The following is a 20,692-nucleotide window of genomic DNA, read 5'->3' as shown; positions in this document are numbered from 1 at the left end:
CTCACGCAGGCAGAATTCCTGGGTTAGTAGCTTCTGCTGTGACGCAAGTTTCCTGCCAGCATTGTTGATCTATTTATAGAATGATTTCTGATACATGCCAGATTCAGCAGCAAATTCATCGCTGCTTCAGGGGTTGTTCGGGGCTAGAATATCTTTGTTCCTGGGGGAACACAAGATGTGTTTATTCATATGCTATACCATGGCCTCCTGCTCCTTTCTGGACATCGTATTAAAGTCTGGCAACGAAATGCATGACATGAATTACATCTTTTAAATGGATGGTGATTGTACTTTACATTAAGGATCTGTTTATTAAGAGCGTTGTACATAATATTAAGGTTCTGTTTATTAAGAGTGATTCAAATGCAGTCGAAGAGGCTAAAGGATTACTCCGAGCTACAGCCATTGTTCACCATTATGCTGCTACGTACCACACAACGCTAACACATGAGCCACTTGGTATTGCTTTAAAAAACATGTTAAAAATGGAAACCATACGATCCATTTATCCGTGCCCCTTGCTTTTAGTTCAATCTACTTCAGAATATACACAGAAATGTTTAACTTTTAACTACTATTGGGAAGTGAGGTTTGTGGAATTTTGATTGCTATTTTGTTTGTTTTAATCTTAAGCATAACTTCTTTTGGGTCCAGTGGTTTTTAAGACACACCTGTGCATTCCTAATGAAGAAAATCTACAGCCATATTGCCTTCAGCTGTACAATCTTTTAGGTGCAAGGCACAGAAGCCAGAAAAAACACAGATGTTCTTGGGCATAAGAAATCAAACCAAATCAATGAAAAATTTGTGTGTTACATTAAGAAGAAATTGCGGTCAACAGGGAACTGGCAAGCGTGAAAACTCACACTGATTTTATAAAAAGTTTAGGTCCAACCTGTAGTTAAATGAATTAATTTTTATTTCTACATAACTAATTTGTAAAGTAGTAGTTAACGAGATCAATATCACCACCTCTGATGCATCTTTTGGGGAAAAAGTATTACCTTTTTCACAGCTGTAGGGCTGCTGTCTGCACTGAGGACTGGACTACCTGAAGGGCTTTTCTTTTCCTGTGGAACACACTTTGCCATATAAATATTGTAGTCCAGAAGCATTTTCTGACGCACGTTGCCAGCCAGATCCTTGTGCTTTGGCTGGGATGCAATTTCTTCTGCACTTCCCTTGCTGCTGCTTCGGCTGTGTGTGAGAACTCCAGATTGACTATCGGTTCTGCTGTGTGTTGGCAAGATCCCTAAAGTAAAAGGAATAACACCTGTTTAACAGAAAAGGAACCTGACAATCAAATACCAGGGTATGATCAAACACTTAAAGGAACAAAATTATCTTGCAGATACAATTTATTCTGAAAAGAAAGACCATTCAGAATAGTGCTTTCTCATTTTGAAGGGTAAAAGCAAATTCAACTATTGTGTGTTTAGGTGCTCCTAAACCCAAATTAGTTAATATCTGGTATGATTCAGCACTCAGCAGGATGTGGGACTGGAAAACTCAGCTGATCAATAGCATATTTAAATATGGACACTCACATAAATATAACATATGGCAGAATACCCAACAGCCCTGCTGTGGAATGCCTAAAATAAAAGTCAGGTGATTAAAATGTACCTATAACTAAATTTAAAAAAAAAATGAATTATAGGCTGTCACAATTAAAAGGACTGTCAAAAGCATGTAACTATTAGAATTTTAATTAGTCATTAATTTTGCATTTGCATTTCAAGAAGTTGTGTGTCAGAAATAATTATGTTAACCAATTTTTAGAAAGCTTCTCAGAGAATAGATAAAGACAGAAAAGCATGAGTCATTCAGATTTAAAATTATATCAGAGGATGGTTTTAAATTAATATTTCAAACATTTGATCAATACTGTAGACTAACATGTTTGTTGGTTCAGATAGATATATATATATTAGCACAGGACTTTGTATTTAAACACAGAAATACGTTTGCTTGTGACATTAACCCCTGAGAAAGCTCTTTAGTCTTTACAGCAGACTGGAGTGGAAGGAAGGATGGAGGAAGAAGAATGGGTAATAAGAGGACTGAGTCTAATACTGCAAATATGGACATCACGTCCAACAGCACAGAGAGAAAAAAGGACTGAACAATTCATCTTAACAAAAATTACAGGGGTTGTTTCAGTCACTGAAAGATAGTGTATTCACATGAAACGGTCTAAAAATGGTAAGAATAGCTGAGGGCACATAGCCAAGCATATAGCCAAGTGAGGAAAAGGCAGGGTGGGTAGGTAGGAATGAGAGGCTGAGACAAGGAGCAGAAGACTGTCTTTAGTATTATTTGTCTGTAAAGATCACTATGGCTCCACAGTTGCCATAACTACCACTGGGAAAACGTAACTTTGGTTTGTTTCTTTTAATAGACACTTTTACTAGAACACAAAATTTGAATACCTGGCTTGCTCCCACATAAACTGGATGGCTTCTTTGCTTCAGACTTCAGCTTGGATGCGAGAAGGAACCTTCTGAACCATTCCTCCTTCTCCCTGCCTGTCCTTCCAAAGAGATAAAGCACTTGATCCTTTTGGCTAGTGCACTTTGCTCCATCCTGAGGTTTCTTGGATTCTTCATTGTTCGAGTCCACTTTTTCAGCAGATAACTTCTCCTCTGTATTCTCTTTATCAGTCTGGGCCTTGGCCATGAAGTCATCCTGTCTAGCAAGTTCGATGCAAATAGGGTACTTCTTATTCCAAATCCGTTTTCGTGCCAGACTCTTAGGAACCAGGGAAATCTGAAGGATAAATCAAAGGATTAAATTAACTTATTTTTCAGTTGTACCTTCTATGTTTCTATACTCATATAAAGAAAACAGGAACACAAAAGATACAGATCCTACATTGCATCTGCTGGGCTTAACTGACTCTTAACTTAGAGATGGCTGATGTCCAGTCCACTGCTGTCACCAGGTCTTTGGGAAGCCAATAGCCTTGGAATTAAAACAAAGGCCATTTAAGTGGCTCAGACTCCTACAGTCCTGTGGAGAAACACAGTTCTCTTTAAAAGATCTTATTCTCATAGTTATGCAGAAAAAAAAAAAAAAAAAAGGAAAAAAAAGAACATTATTTCTGTGACCACGGAGTAGGTAATAAGAATCCAAACTGAGTTTTAAAACTCAACTTTTCAGGTCCACCTCACTGAGTGTTTGAAGTTAACAATAGTCACATCAAGTATGTAAGAATTAAGGAATAAAAGTGATGTGCAGATAATTATATTCTAAATTCAGCATATTCAGAGAGAATTGAGACAATGCAAGTGATGAGAAGAGTGCTAAGAGTTAAAAAATTCTGATCTAGGAGCTGAACTTACCTGTGTTCTCCAAAAACTGTGGGTAAATACATTGGGGAATAGCCACAATTTGCATATTATATTAAGGGCATCCAGCACTTTTGCAACCAACTGGGGGTGTGGGAGGTGGAGAAATACTGGAAATTTTTCTAAAGTACCATGGGGAACGAGTGTCAGTCAAGTGCTCCTGTAGCACGTGATGGCTTTGCTTGTCTTCATTATGGGAAAACAGATCTGCAATAGGCAGGAATCTAAGATTTTGCTCTATCTTTTACACCATTTTCCTTTAATGGAAAGCAGAGCTGACAGCAAGCCCATTTCCCATACTGACAGAGGGAAACAAAGGGAGGTTGTTCTGGCTGTTACCTTGGTCCCTCCCCTTCATCTAACTCCCACAGTCAACCGAAGCACAGTTTCCTCCTACATCTGTACTGCCAAGGCCCTCTAATGATGCAGCACATTAAAAAAAAAAAAAATCCGTTCTTTTAGTAATGGAGTATTGATGTATTACTTAATAGAATGCCAATGTAATCAACTTCACATGGCAACTCTTCACAGATTTGAGGGAGGCAAATAACATTTTGGAAAACTGTCCCAGCGTTATTCATGATGCACTCTTCCAACTGCGAAAATCCTGATCTCCTTCCCTAGACAGCAGGTACCAGCAGCAAATCATGTCTGTTCCAGTCACCTCTCGCTCTCCCGTTTTCCATCCAGATACAATGTACCTTCCCCTTCAAGTGAAATGTAAGTGTTGTCTGAACTGCCTTGGGATAGACGTGACCAGCAAAGATCACACATTTTGGTGTAAGCTTCAGAACAGCCACACAGTAATCTAATGTATGGGGAACAATTCTCTAAACTCCCATGCATGAGCTTCTGCTTTGAACTGACAGAGGAAAGTCATGCTTTTCCTTTACTGTGTAAATATGTAGTTTTTTCTAAATCCTGCTCAATCTTCCTCCCCAGCACAATCTTTTGTAAGTTAGTCACGACAACAGTTTTGCTTACATAATGACAGAACATGAAACTAGAGGAGTGAAAAAAATTTCAAAAATTTTTTTAAAGTTTTGAAGTATTCTTTGTTAAAATCACATATAAATAAGGCAAACTCACCTTGCTTTCTGTAAGTTCATAAATTTTCTGGCTGACATACGTGACTTCAGGCTTTGGCTCATTGTACACAGCCCTTCTAGAAATATTTTTATTGGGTTTTGAAAGCCTTAAGGTGCTTCCTTCGAGTCGCACATAGACAGAGTGAGTCAACGTAGCATGGTACGTTTCTGGATCATAATTATAAATTTCATTCATCCATCCCTAGAGAAGAAAACACTTGTTAACAGGCTTTTAAGCTGCTGGAAACCCAAGTACAGCACATACATCAAAGTTTTAAATAATTATCCAAGCTTTTGCCAAAGTTGTGTCACTTACTGTACAAATACAACAAAGCAGCAAATGCCCTAAATGACGTAGCACCAGACTGACAGAGCATGGGACAAGAACTGTATCCCAAGCATATAATCAATTTTTGCCTGAGTAGATAAATTTTGTATACGTACTGCAGCGCTCTTCCACCTCATCTTCATGAAACGCTGCGAGATCTGCAGACACAGCCTTGCTGGAAAGAGCCAGTAAGGGCATGCTGCAGAGCAGCCGTCTGCTTACGGCACGCATGGGCATTTTAATCGTAACAGTCAGGCAGAACAAACAGTCTGTCTGCTTATAGACAGCACTGACAATTTAATCACCAACAATTAAGGACTGAGTGGAAGACCACAATGGAGTTTGTTTTAATGCACCATCACCGTTCAAGATCATTTACCATGTTGCGTAGCTGCTCAGTTACAACACAGGACTCATATATATGATGAAATTTCACTTTTTTTTCTGTGCAGTGAAAGAAACAGAAAAACAAGCAAGCACCTGTGAGCACTGACACTAACCATGGGGATGAAGTTACTCATTTTTAACATCTGATTACAGAAAATGTAAGCTAGATGAGGCAGAAGACAAGTCAGAATACTCATTCAAAGACGACAAGTTTTCTTTCTCTTAACCTGCCCGGCAACATACTTTGATAATTACCTCTACCTGCACATTAAAACCTTAATTTGACATACTCAGTATTCATTAATGTCAACAGAAGGTGAAGGAGATGGACTTAAACACACGCAAGCTAGAGCATAAAGGAAAATGGCATTTTTACAAATACCTAGGTGAGCAGAGCAGAGGGGAGAGCATCTGCGCTGGGAAATGAGGAGAGCTGAACGAGCATCCCTAGTATTCTTCAAAACAAAAGAGTTGTAACTACCTTAATGCAAAACATCCCCAAAATTACTGCAACATTTTAACTTATTAAAGAAGCTTCCACCCACACAAAGAAACGTAAAATTTCTTTCAATGCTCGTTTACATTAGTGCCATACAATTTCTCAAAGTAGACAGCATACACTCTCTTAGGTGCCATGGTAACAATGATATCTATGTTTCACTTACTCCAACATCTAGCTCCATTTTCACTATAAACCCTGAAAAACCTAGATAAATAAGCATTTTTTTTATGTTCAGCAAAGATTAAGTCATTCATCTTTGCTCAGCTCCAAAGTAGACTACTATTTTTATTAACAGAAATACCTAAACTAACACATGCTCTTTGAAGAAGCTTTGAGTTTTTTGCTTCCACTGCATTATATACAACTACCATATAGGAAATAAAATGCATGAGGAAGAGTTTTCTACAAACCATGAAGGTTCTGCACAGCAGGGTTGATGTATGTTTGAGCACATCCCATTTCCTTCCTAGAAATTATTAAGCCAAGACATCTTTGAGCAGACAGCAATTAATTTTCAGCCAGAAACTCCAGCTGGATTTACTGAAGCACAAGGACATCACGTGAGTTGCCTAAAGCCACCATGAGCCATTCACTGTGCAGAACTGGAATATCCATATGGCCCACAGATCTCTGGAGAGACTCCCACCTGCCCCGTGGATCAGATCTCCGAGCTATTTCTAGCTCAGACACTGAAGTCTGGAGTCTGTAGCCAGGCAAACGTACAGACGAAAATTTGCTGCCTCAAAAATTTATTGCCCTCTCCTGCAAGGCGCTTCAGACAAAGACCACACAAGCTAGCACAAAGAGAAAGGGATACCTGGAAAGTGGATCTTTATACGAAGCTTAGCCACATGAGCCCCTTTTTTAATTGTAATAAGCTGTGATGCTGTTTTCAGTAGGAGAGTTGGAAACGCCCAGGTAAGTGTGGCGCCCAAGAAGGAAGGTCAGAGTACACTTTAAGTTTCCTTGCCATCCTGCTCAAGATGGAACCAACTGGAGTTTTCTGACACTAGCACTTGAACTGAGCATAGGATATGTAGCAACAAAAACAAGGTGTGATTTACACATCATTCTCTTGACTACCACGTACCATAGTGAGAAGTAAAAATCCATGAACACAGCTTCAAAGATGAAAAGCTGAGAATTCAGACGACTTGAACACCTTGGGACACAGATCAGATGCACAAACTCTGCTATACCTTCTCAGCAGCTCTACAGCTGTTATCCAGCACCCTTCCAGTCATGTTTAATTTTATCCCTCCAGCACACACTGAGATGCCACAGCCACACATCTGTGATAAAAAGGCGTGACGCCCAGCCTACGTTAAGTGACTTAACCAAGTTCAGTGAACTTCTGGTAGCACAGGGGTCTGAATCCACCCAGTATCTCATCCACGAGACCAGCACCTTTCCTATCTTTTTTCTTCTGTAACAGTGCCTTTCTACCAGATTTCCTTAACCTACACAGCTGAACAGCAGAGGAGAGGCCCTTTTGAAGATCATCCCCTTCTTCCCAGCAGCAGCATTACACACTGAATTTAAAGGGCAAAAATAAACAAAACAGAATCTCTAATTGCTCAGTTTGTACAGTCCCACTCCTCATTCAGCAGCCTTGAAAAGTCCCACCTGCTTTTTTGATCCCTACCACGTGCCCAGGCTTTCCGCTCCAAACGGATCAGCTGTACGATCTGCCAAACACGATTCTCAAACCCCGCACTGCCACCTCCCCCACTCCCTGTACATAACAGACCCAATGGAAGTGCAGACGCTGCTTCTCGTAGCACAACCATCAGGTTATTAGCAACTGAAGAACCTGTCCAAGACTTCAACAATTATTTCTGGCTGCTTAAGCTACTGAGTGTTCAAAATCTAGAACCGACAGAACATAAATACAGAGCTTTTACCACCTAAACCAGCAACCTACATAGCAATTTCTGTAAAAGGAAGAGATTGGCCGCTTCATGTATAGCCCAAAACCCAAAAGATACAGAAGTTTAAATTAAAATATTTGGGATTTCATTTTCAGACGGTACCTAGCCAACAGCCAGGATGAAAGAGGGACAATACTGCATTACCGCAAACCCTCCGTGTACATAAATTTTTTGTTTCCCAGTTTCTAAGGATGCACTGTTGCCTTTTTGCACTCAACTTCCAAGTTATTTTGTAACATAGAGAAACATTTCATGGCTGAGAGCTAAATGTTAGTACTTCACTAAACTACAATTCTTCACTCTGTTAATGAATCTGAAAACGTGTGACAGCTGAGGGAATTTTTTACCCCATATATCTAATACTGTTAAAGGGGGAAACTACACCATGTGCCTTCTCACTTCAGCAATTTTTGTAAACTGTTTCATCTAACACAAAAATCATTTTTGAGAAGGTTATCCAAGAAACCCCGAAGTTCCTCCATTTTAGTAACAATCTTAGCAGAAATACCTCCCCCTCTCTTTTTGCAAAAACAAATTGGAACGAAAGATTCACAGCCTACGGAAACCGTTTTGCAATGCATCTAAACAGAGAAGTTATGTTACCATAACGTGCTAGCAACAGATACATTTTCCCAAAGTACTGAAACAACAATGGATTTCCTTGTGTACAAGCAGAGTGACTGTATGATGGGTCTTTTTTGTACTAGCGAAGTTGTTAAAATAAGAAATTTAGTAATTCAGAGAGGACAATGACCATAGTCATATGCCACTCTGCAGCTGCTTGCCATTTACATTGATCCTGTGATCTCCATTTATAAAGGTCAGCAGTTGCTCTGAATTCACAGCTGAAATTAGGAGAAAGCGCCTCACCATCGGGCTGGTAACTAACCTGAAAAAGTCTCTGATTAGAATACTGGGCAGCGTGGCTTTTCTAGCAAAGGTCACGGTTACTATTCAAAAGCCCGTATCTGCGCTAACAGGATCTGGCCAGTTTGTGAGATAGCAGAGCCTGAAATTCTGGCTTTCAGAGCGCAGCCCGCCACCTCCGTCACAGCAGTGCTACCAACCAAACCGGCCCTGCACCGAACACGCGGGGCTGGGGACCACGGGCACTCGCCCGGAACAGCTTTAAAGGCCCCATCCTGGTTTACTTTTCCTCTTTCATGGGGAAAGGGCTGCAAATTTTTTATTCAAATGGCAGTTCAACAGAATAATTCATGCGAGTAAGAACTGCAGAGTCAGGCCCTGTAGAGCATCAACTTTTGCACTTTACTTAGTTTAAGATCTCAGGCATGTTATACCTTAACCTGAGAGAAGAGAGAGGGGAACTGCAAAAGATCCTGATGAACGACCCAGAGGGCTGGGGGCACAGACCAGGTCTGCAAGTAAAAATAAATAAAAATCATTACTTCTATGATATTTTCAAATACATAAATAAAACAAGCAGCAAGTCAACCTCGCAATATAAGCCCCAATCTGGATTAAAACTGCCCCCAGAGTTTCTTAAGATATTAACAGACTGATTAATATCCATTATCATTAAATGATATAATCAAATGCTCTAGCACCAGAATTCTTGAAAGATTGTGGATCACTCAAATCATACTAATTGTATTCGTATCCCTCTCATTATCACTATTTTAAAATACTTAAATAATATTTTATTTGATAAATGAGGAAAAATGGAATGCAGTGTTTTGAGCTTTGAATGACAGGGAATCTAAAGACACAAAAAAGGTCTAAGGCGGGCAGAAGTAACCACCGCCTTAACTGGAAAACACCAAAGACATTCAAGTGAAATAAGTACAGAAAACCTCAGAAGCACACACTAACCGGCACAACAGTGTTTTTTATTCTTTCACATCGCAAAGGAACAATTTTCAGGAAGACAATATTAACGTTCAGGTATTTCAGCAATTGCTGAGGGGAATTTTCCACTAGTTCTTGAAACCACGGAAATGTGAACTTCTCAGACAACATTTACATAGGGGGGAATGCACACGTACTTGTACAAAAATAGCTTGACAGCAGTTTGGCAGAATCCCAGCTCCCCGAGCCCCACAACAGGACCTTACCCATAGCATTTATCAGAATGGCACGAAAGCAGCTCAGGCCAAAATACGAGACCAACACGTTCTGAAGAGAATATCTTTATGCAAGAGCATTAAGTTCGATTTTCCTATATCCATGTGAGTTTTGTTACAGATTAATTTTTTTATCTCATTTTACAGAGGACCTAAACTGTCCAGTGCTCATTTTGACAGAGGCAAATAGAAAATAGTTGTATGAGAGGGGGATAATAACTTGCAATCTGCTAAATCACATTACATTATATTCCACTTCAATATGGGCATTGAGATGGTTTTTAAACTCCTGAAGCATTAAAAAGCACTTTTATAAGGCTTTATATATAAAGGACAATTACTTTGTGTGTTAATGAGCACAAGAAATACTTATCAGGTCATACAAAACAATCTACATTCATGCAGACTTCTCTGCACAGTTCATTTCTCGCCTACAGCCACCCTCATAAAACGTATCTTCTGGATAAAAGCACTAAAATATAATTTGAGCATTCCTGAATAACAGCTAACACCTCTAACACCTCAAAGAGTCATCTTAATACCAGCCAACAATGAGCATCAGGATCTTTACAAGCTTTCAAGCACCAAGGCAAATTTAAACACAGGGTCTCAGCACCCAGTTAACAAGGACAGAATTTAAAGTTTGTGAAGATTTATATGTGTAAGCAGCAGGTAAATCAACTGGGCATACAGGAGTGTTCAGTCTGCATTCACAACAGCAAATAAAGACCACAACTCGTAACGGCCTCGAAAAATAGGGAACACCAAGGTAGCATCAGGGCTGGCCATGCAATTGCTGCCTGTACTCAGCAAAGTTGGCTTTTATTTCTCTAACTGTTCAGTTACCTAAATTCGTGCAACCTTTGTATTGTTACTGCAACTAGAGAGGCACCGGATGGAAAGCTCCGGATGGATTTAATATCTACACAAATACAAAAAAGCCTTTATAAATACTCTGATAAGCAAATGATACCAAGTGAAGGTTGTGCTGCTATCACTCTGAAATGCTTCTGTTGCACATCAGACACTATCAGGTGCTTTCTTGTTCGGAATTCTGCAATTGGGAAAATATTATTTTAATTCATCAGAGATGGAGATTAGGAGAGGCCGGACAGCGGCAAGGAAGAAGCATAAAGCCATAAAGTAATTGAAAGGTTGTATGGATCACAACGGGACAGATAGCAATGTGCCAGACGTATGAAACGACAGCAACTTGCAGTATCTGAACCAGAAGGGAAAAAAAAGGAGGCAGGATATTTTTTCCAAGAGTTTGATTTAAAAGCCAGCTCTCAAGCATATATTTTACGGAACTGTAATCCAGGTTATGCAGTACAATATTCAAGATATTAGCACACAGAACCACAGACATCATAACCCATTAGTATGTCTCCTTCATCACTCATTCTTCCTCCCATTCTAATTAGCTAACGTTTGAGGAGAATCCATATGCTCTCCAACTAGCTATGCTTTACTTGAACACGCTTTTGAATTTGCTTAGACTGAACAGACAAGACAGATAAATTACTGCCTAGACAGAAAACTACCCTAGAAACAAAACACCTCTCCCAAGACACAGCTTCAAGCACGAATGTTATTTTACATGCTAAACTCTGACACTACTTGCTATCAGTAGTTCAGCTGGATAATTTCAAATCCCTCAGCAAAACCATCTGCCCTTTTACTTCTGAAGCAATTCTGGTTTTCTACTAATCCTTAAGGATACTGAAGTCTTACATATTCTTGGATACTAAACCATTTGTGCCCCTGCCAAAGCTGCCTGACCCCTAAAACAATACTCTATTTACAGATCGGGATAATTCAGCTCATTTATATCTTCAGAATAGACCTAGTTTACTACTTCTACCCAAAGTAATGCACGCAGACACACGCACAAAATGCCATGACCTCACCTTCAGTATTTCGGGTTCTTTGATGTCTAGAGCTCCTGTATTCCATCGCTTTTTCATACTTTTATGCAATTTGAGATATTCACGAGTACGTGGAGTAAGAAGCCAAATCACACAGATAGCTATCATAAATCCAAGGGCCATTCCAAATAAAAGTCCACTTAAGTAGCCAGGGAGAGGGATAATAAAGTAAGCATACACTAACAGTGTTAAGAAGTATAAAGTTTTCACTGGTATTTCAGGCTGTTGCACATATGGATTATTTTCATCTTCACTACTGAGCATAGTACCATTTTCCTCAGTCATCTCTGGATCGAGTAAAGTTTCAGTAGGCTTATCATTTTTGCTTTCATCCTCTAGCAAGGCAAAGTCTTCAGAATACAGTTCACAAAACTCCTCATCCTCTCTGCTTGCTAGTGCAGACAACGAACACTTTTCAAGTACGAGCGAGGTTTTCGAACTCACGTTCTTTGTGCTTGCAGACTGAGAGCTTTTGGTCTCTGTCTCTTTTGCGTGTTCCTCGGCCACTTTTGACTGATCGCTCTTATTCAGGTTAGAGTCACTTCCATAGAAGTCCCCTTCGGAATCACATTCCTCCTCCTTAATGCTGTAGTTGTTATTGCTTTCCAAATGGCCATTCAAACTGGAAAGGTTTGAGAGTTCTGAAGCACTTGAAGATAAGGCTTTGGGCCTGTGGCTACTACTTTCATCACCCATTATTTTACTGAGCAGCTGAAAAGGCTCATAGATTACTTCAGAAAGGCGTCTTTTAGTATCTTCAATTTTAGCCTCCATTTCAGGTACTTTAAAAAAGGAACGAGTGTCAGAGGGAGATGTTAATGGAGACGAGGGGGCAGTTTTCGAATCACCACCTGTAGCTCGAGGCTGAGTGAACTGTTTGAACAGATGCAAGTTCAGTTTTGAGTCGGGTGGCCTGTAAGACACAGCTTCAGGTTCTTGTTTAGAAGTGTCTGTAGACAGAGATTTCACTAAGGTTTTCATTAACTGTCTATGTCGCGTCGGTGGGGTGGGTTCTTTTGGTTCCACTTCTGTTGAAAGAGACTTGACTAAACCCTTAAAAGGCTTTGAACTAGAAACTGTGGATGATCCACTAGAGCAACCAACTGATCTGGAAGGGGATGAGGATGGGGAAGATGACAGGCTGGATTTCTGTTCCACAGGTGGTGATGCACCTGATGAGCTAACTGTATGACATGAGTATGATGATGGAGACAGGACTAGTGGCACCGCACTGAATACTTGGGATGTGGAAGGAGAATCCAACAGCATTACAGTCTCTGCAGTTGGCAAAGCCGTAGGCGATGAGGACAGTAGTGATGCAGAGTTGACCACGTTAAGCGAGGTAGCTGGACCAGAAAAATCATGGCCGGTATGCTCAAAGCAGAGGTCTTCCTTGGCTTCAAGTGCTGTTACAATGCTTTGGTCATCTAGTTCCTCATCAAGAAATTCCTTAAACTCCTCTTCCTCCTCTTCTTCCTCCTTCCCAAATGCAGAGAAATGAATAGTGATGGTTTCTCGGGAGACAGATCGCTGGACCTGCACTTTTGGTGCTGACTGCTTTGAGGACATTTCACCAGTTTTCTCTGCATGGCTACTGTTCTGACTTGTCATTGCAGGTCCCAGAGATGTCTCAGAGCCTGTGAAGAAAATGCAATACTATGTTAAATCATTTTTTAAATATCCTTATTTTCAAGCATTAAGCCAAACACAAGAGAGAGGTTATACACAACAGGTCAGTCACTTAAAAATTTAAACACTCTGGACACTCTCCATCTTGCTGGATTTAAAGCTGTCTAGTCAAATTATAGACTGTTACTAAAGAAACTGACTGTAGATTTACTTCATTGCAAAAACCATATCTATGTTTTAGTTAATATCCTCTTCACATCTGCTTAACTACCCCATTCTTAGCATCATTGAACGTAAGAACAGATTCAAAGCAATACAAGGAGGAAAACATGCTTAGGACAACTGGCAATCACAGATAGGAACGGAGAGCATTACCAGACCCTCTCAGGTGATCTTGAAGGAAGAACCTGATGCAATTTTAGGGGGGGGGGGAGGGGGAGAAACAAACCACAGAACAAGAAACAACAAGCAGAAGATGCTTATGCTCAAAATCACAGGTCTAGGTTACTGTTTGCTAGTTACCATATTTCCACATAGCACAAAATAGCAATATTAAGAAGTGCTGTGCTTTTAAAATTACTTTCAAGTGTTCTGAAGGTTTTGCAAGCTATGGACAAATGATCAGGATACACAATAGTCCAATAATTGCAGGCCAAAAAAAAAAAAAAGCATAATTGAACAGAAATCAAAGTTATCTTCCTGAATTCAGGACTAGACACTCTTTACAAATGAATTTTAGGAGAACTCCAGTAGAGCAAGATGAAGTAGTTTCACACACTTCAACAACAGACAGTATCAAATTAACTGTTGTCAAAAAGACAGGAGTCGGACCCACAGATACAGCATGTTGGAGATCTACCTCGGCAACACAAATACCCACATAACGTATTGCTGCTGGCAGTTTTGCTGTAAGAATGCGTAAGGACACTTCAGTAGAGGCAACGGCACTTCCCACTGACACAGCAGCAGTACTTTTTTAAAATACTGATCTCTGATCAGACCGGTGGACACAGGCAGCTTACGCGACAGATCCACTAACATGCCTGCCTTTTACAGCAACTCTACCTGCGTGTTGTTTCAAGCACTTTATTGACCCATTAAAGTGGACTTTGCATCTATCTACTTGCAGAGGAAACATCACACTTTCAAACCAAGACACTGGTGACCACACACAAAGCTGGATCGGGAGTTACAAGATTAGCTCTGCCTTTCCAGCACTTTATCTTCATTGTCAAGGCAGCAAGTTTACCACTTCAGTAACTGAATTATTTTTCAGAAGCTGTAAAAATGCTGTAATCAAACTGTCAAGCGGAATTAATGAGAGGCCTTTGCTGACGTTTAAAGAGCCGTTCAGAAGAATGATTACGCGGTGGTGAAGAAACGTGCACTTCACAAACCATTGTGGTATCAGATTCTATTATCCAGCAAGCCAGTGCCACCTGTTTGTCATCATCTTCCGACTAAAGGTAGTAGCCCTTTATACTTGCCAATGGCGCTGTTCATGTAAACATTTTTTAACTTGTCAGTAAAATGAGCTGGGTTAAACATTTTAAAATAGCGGATCTTTGCTACCCAGCTTATCCAGCAATGCTGGAACAGAAGCGAGTATCTGTTTACAACTCACTACTCACTACACTTGTCCTAAATTGTTGACTAGTTTATTCCTTGCTTCTTCCAGCATTTGTGTGCTTCCCAATCAGGTTGTACAGAAGGAGCTGGACTCTATCCTGCTTCAGGCAAAGCCTCCAGAAATTTCAACTTCGGTTTTCAGTCCCAGTTCTGCTGTATGCATCAGGGAGTCAGTCTGGGTTCAAAGAACCAAAAGAAGCTTTCAGAATCTAGTCATGCTTTCACTTGACACCTAACCATTTTTCTGACAAACTGCTTAAGGGACAAAAATCTGCCTAAGGTCAGGTTTTGGTTTCAGGTTTTATCATGGAGCTGTTTTCTTCTGTCCTCCCTAAAATCCATCTGACATATCAAAGCAGAAGTATTAAATGGAGAACTCACTGTCAGTGATGGAGGTGTAACCTCCACTTTGGACTCAGCAGATCATTACCTCTCCTGCCATGTCTGTGGGTCAAGAAGTTATTCACCCCAATAGTAAGAACTGTTATTCAGAAGTTTAGACATGCATTTATCAGTCATATGTATATATAACTTGGTGAGTGTTACAGCTGGTAAGAAACTAGCAGCGTACAGAATCCAGGCTTCCTATGGACACAGTTCCATTTCACATAGTTCAAATGGCAAATTGCACAATTTTTTAGACAAATGCACCCGAATTTATTTTGGAGACGGAAACTCTATTTCCATTTCCTAGTGCTGGACCATCAGCTATCACACATCTCTAACACTTTCCGCCAGTTGTGGGATTGCAAGACTAGCAAACCAAAATTTGAAAGTACAAAAAACCCCATGCACCTTCCAGGTCATTAATCCATTATAACACTATACACTAAGGCAGGGGAAAAAATAAATAAATAAATAAATAAAATCAACCCTTTCTCTTCCGCCCATTTGGCACTAACCATGTATCAATAATCTAGCAACACAGGAGAAAAATAACTATTGCCCCACCCCCAACTAACATTTCTACAGTGTTGTTTTCCATCAGCTAGAAATTCATGGGTTCGGTTAGCTCTTTAGCCCACTATGTTCACGCTGTACAGCTAATTACTCTGTGTTTAAACACCAGTTGCCATGTTGTGCTAATGCAGTGCTAATTACCTGAAACAGATGAAGTTTACTTGCACACACCAAACGTACTGAAAAAAAGATTTCACTGCTTACTGAACAAGCAGTATTTTTTTTCACATCATGATTAACTAGTTAAGACAGAAAAGAAGGAAATTCTTGATTAGCCGCTATTTGCTTAAACATGTTTCTATACCACGAAAAGCATTCTTAAATGAGCACTATCAACAGGGCCACGGCAGAACATTAACATAATCCAACCACCTGCACTTTGGCATCCTCAGCCCCTGACTCACAAGATAACTCTGTAGTATCCAATGCCCTCAACATCTGGCCCAAGTGATATTTCAGTTGCGGGGACTGGTTTCCAGGAACAAACATTTCTATTTGGGCAAATAACCATTTTTAGCCTTCCCTGATCTTGCTGGAACTTTCTAAATCAACTCTGTTGATAAGCTGGTTTTGCCACAGGGCAGGTCATGCTTTTCCGAAGCACAGCTGTTCAAAACTGTATCTTGTATTAAATTTCCGAACTGGTACATTAAAAAAAAACAATGTACAACACAGAGAAATATTGTAAAGCTGTTCACAGGCATTCTGAATATCAATTGGGATTACAACAGTAGCGCTGTCTCTAGATTATTCCAAGCTTTAAACAACTCTAACATCTCTCAACACACCAGATAGCCCACCGAGAGTAATTCCCCCCCCCAAACTCAGGACACGAGAGATTTAGCCCTGACTCTCTGGGCAGGCCCATGTTTCCAATCAATTCCTGAGCACAATTCCTCTTTTTTATTGAGAAGGATTTTTTTTTTTTCTTCAAAGTAGATGTTGAGAAGCAAATACAACAATAACATCCCTGACTTCTTCCACTGCTACAACTACTGACAGCTCTTCCACTAGGTGCTTGGTTTTGATAACACAGATATTTCATCATGTTCTTAGACCACAGGTTTTTACCCCTTAAATCATTCCAACGGATTAACTCCTTACTGATTTCCAGCTGCGTTCTCGCTCATTGCTTCCCCCCTTTTTCCTATTCCTCACCTCCTCTCTCAGCTGAAGACCCTGCACTCTCAGCCTCCCCATCTGAAGGGGCACAATTCCAAACCAACTGTTTGCAGATAACATCCACACTTGCAGAAATGTATGTTTCACTGATCTTTCTTTTGAAAGCCACACTGTCCCCACCTTCTCCAGCTGCCTCTTTAGGGTTTTGTTGTTGATTTTGAAGATTTAAGGTATCAGGTTTATTCATGTGGCAGGCAGGCCTGAATAATAATCTTAGATCCCCAGGCTTCTAATTATTCAAAACATGAACTTTTGCCTGGAAGGGAAGGAGGCTGCTCAGAAGATAATTCGTCTCTCCAAAGGTTTGAACTTCGGATGCTTTTGCAGGGTGGAATGAGAGCCGACAATCAACTACTGTCACTTCCACTTCTTCTGTTAAAGCACTGCACCTGCACCACGCACATACCAGCAGTTTATAATCCTCACCTGCAGGCATTGCTTTTAAAGCACTACAACAACAGGAAACAGCAAGCCACGTGAACAGTGTAAACACGCTGCCTGGGAATAGAAAATATTTATTGCCCAGCCCTTTCCTACCGAGCGGCGAGGCAGCACGGTGCAGGAGCTGAGGATGCGTTTTTAGCTAGGTGACAACGTGTCTCCACCACGCCGCGATGTACCCGCTGACAAACAGGGACGCCCAGGGAGAGACCAGGTGTTGGGCAGCACGGGGTCAAGTTAGGCCGTGACACCTTTTAGATGTGTGGCTGCAGTGACACATGCTCTTACCTACACCAGGAATGACTAATTGGGAGCTTTTATAGAAACAGCCAAGCACCCAAGCAATCTGTGCTTTCGTCCAACAGCATAAACAGACTTCTCCAGAACTGGCAAACCCTCTTCCTTTTCCCTGCAGCAGACAAACAAACACCCCACTCTTCTTCCGCTGAGCCCCAGAAACCAGCTATTTCACAGCACTGAGCAAACACACGCTGCACCAGCAGAAGTCTGCCGGCTTCACACAGAGAGACGACACACAAATCATTCTCTCATTTACCAGATGAGAAGTGTTTCAGCACTGAAGAAATCAAGCTTATACTTCACAAAACCAGGCTAATTTTTCAGAAGCAGGGGAGGGAAAGATATTTATGGTGCTACCAGCGTCTAAATAGCTTGTTTACTCTACGTCACATACTGGCCATTGGGCATGAGATACCCAGAATGTGTTGTCTGCTATGTCCATTCCGCTCTCTAACAAAGAAATCAACAATTTGTAAAGCACAAGCCACTCAGCTAAAAGCAAACATTTAAAGCTACAGCTTTTCCAGCAAATCACAGAAAAGGTTGATCCACAGTGCAGAGGGAAGAGAACTCAAAGGAAGAAACTTCTTGTAATATTTTTGCTTACATGTGACTTCTGGTTATGGAACTTTATTTTACAACCCTTCAGTAGTCTTCCTTCTGCATGACTAATGGGCAAGGCTCAATTTTGACCTGAGATAGACAGCCCTGGCTGCAACCACAGCTAGGGGAGGAAGGCAGCCTATGCACACACGGAGAAGAGGACAAGGCTCACAAAGCAGATTTCATTCAAAAGAAAGCTAGAGTGTTGGATCTTCACTGCTGATTAGAAGGATATCAGCATTTAGAAAATTCACAGAATATATGTGTACATAAAGAATACAGATGTTCAAAATAAGTCTGCTCGCATCCTAGTTTGCAGACAGGATAGAACTTGGGTGCACCTAGGATTAACTGGGATGCTTAACTGAGCATTTACTCCCTCTCACGGTTCACAACCTCACCATTCACAAAGCGCACCTGGACGTGTTTTCTGACCCTGTAAGGCAAACTTGATGCACTTCCAGACTAGCAATAAGAACACTTCAAAACAATTCACACGTACAAATACCTTCTACTCATCATGTGTTTGGCCTTCCACTACCACAGCGTGGGTTCTGCAAGTCACAGAGTTCCTCGGTTAACAAGGACAGTTACCTACTCGCTGTACCCACCTGGAAACCAACAGGCAGAACACAGAAGAGTCATCCAAGGCTAGAAGTCTTTGGAACATGGGAGATGGCGTCTAAGGACCCAGGTTCTTAACTTAGAGAGGAACCACAAGTCAGCAACTACATCAAGAGGAAAGTCTGGCACGGGGACTGAGCAACATGACTTCAGCCCCAGTAAGCAAATTATCCACTTTCACATAGTTCACTTATTTGGGCTACTTTTGGCATTGCACATTTAATTCTAGCACGGGGGTACGCCATTACAGATCTATTCTTAGCAACTCTCCCACTTTCAACAAAGAAACAACCAAACTATGCCTTTGGGCCTTTTGCATGCCTTTCAAGCAACCTCTACATCACAGCAGGTCCTTTCAGACACCAGCGGCATCATTAGTAACTTAATTTCTCCTTGCCCTACTTTAATTTGGCAAATTCATATTCGAGTAGAGATCAGTGTAAACTGAGTCAATTTGGAAAATAAGTAATATTTTAGAAAAGAGAATCAAATTAAATTCAAACAAAAAGTTTCAAAATTATTCACTCCCACTTAAACTTTACTTCACAGAAAGGACTGGAATAGTTTCAGAATTGCACAGATATTCCTCATATTTTAGTCCCAGCTGAGTAGTACCTTTAGTCTTTTTGAAGTTTTATCATTTTAAAGCCTGCAGGTAGAAAACAATATCCAGTTCTCCGCCAGTTCTTGAGAACAGGTTGAGATTGATTTCTGCTTGCCTATGCTTTCAGAGCTCACATGAGTTAAAGTTATATTTACATCAGCCAAAGCAAACTTTCTTCAGACAATTATACTATCAACTTCATAGATAAAGCAAAGCAATTATTTTCACATTAACGATTTAGAAGGTGATTCAACCAATGCACGAAGTGGCAAACTGGGAACTAGCTTAAAAGAAAAAGGTCAAAGTTGCATACACCATGCTTACTTTATCTACCCATCCACAGTTCAATTTAGCCACATTTCCCAATTAAGTAAGGGATACTCCATAGAGCAATTCAATGTTTTTCATACTCATTCAGCCAGAGAAACAGGGCAGACGTGGTAACTAAACTCACACATATTGCAATAGCCAACTATTCCAATCACTGTGCTATTACTGAATGCAACAGCTACACAAGGAGGAAAAGGTTTGCTGTATTAGTAACCACAGTCTTTCACAAAAATATGCAGCAAGGTTCAGAACTTCTTAGACTACTTCCCCTGTTCATTGCTACTAAACAGACTGAAAAAAAAATAGTTTTCTACAAAACGGAAATTTCTTTCCTGCTAAGTAAATAAAAAGTCTTACAGGTTATTAAAAAGCATTTTAATATTTTCCCCTGTATCCATCAGCTGTGTCAGGAGAACAAGCCCAAAATGCTATTCAGGAAGCCACTAATTTGATTATTGATAATGCCACAATTTAACTTCATGCAGATTGTAATCACTGTTTAAAGGGAAAGAGGTTTCTAACATGTTACATCTCTGCTTTCCCAACAATTCTTCTGCGCCATCGCTCTTTCAACAGGCACCTCCTGCTTTGGCAAACTGCCATCACCTAGACTGGGGGGAAAAAGTACTTCTTTGGACTGATGGGGCTCATTATCATTTTGGGTTACTCGATAGTAATTTCCAAGGGTCAGAATGAAGACACATTCATGATTCATACTCCAAATCTATCCTCCATTTGGTAGGAAGGAGTAGTGTATTTGGTTTACGCTATCTTTACAACGTTTATGTGGTA

At 40.5% G+C, this 20,692-nt stretch overlaps 1 protein-coding gene across 1 annotated transcript in view; it reads right to left on the bottom strand.

Moving 5' to 3' along the window:
* TEX2 (testis expressed 2) overlaps positions 1-20,692 on the bottom strand; it is a 55,711-nt gene that overhangs the window by 16,970 nt on the left and 18,049 nt on the right. The window contains exons 2-5 of the mRNA XM_086762120.1: positions 11,581-13,235; positions 4,440-4,640; positions 2,433-2,769; positions 1,005-1,252 (exon numbers count right to left, since the gene is read on the bottom strand). Of these exons, the coding sequence (XP_086618246.1) occupies positions 1,005-1,252; positions 2,433-2,769; positions 4,440-4,640; positions 11,581-13,209 (2,415 nt within the window). The 5' untranslated portion in view covers positions 13,210-13,235. The remainder of the gene's footprint in view (positions 1-1,004; positions 1,253-2,432; positions 2,770-4,439; positions 4,641-11,580; positions 13,236-20,692) is intronic.

The sequence above is a fragment of the Chlamydotis macqueenii genome, chromosome 18 (assembly GCF_036417535.1).
Source record: "Chlamydotis macqueenii isolate bChlMac1 chromosome 18, bChlMac1.mat, whole genome shotgun sequence".
NCBI classification, from domain to species: domain Eukaryota; kingdom Metazoa; phylum Chordata; class Aves; order Otidiformes; family Otididae; genus Chlamydotis; species Chlamydotis macqueenii.
Note: the sequence above shows the minus strand (reverse complement) of the source record. Positions and strands in the feature narration are given on the sequence as shown.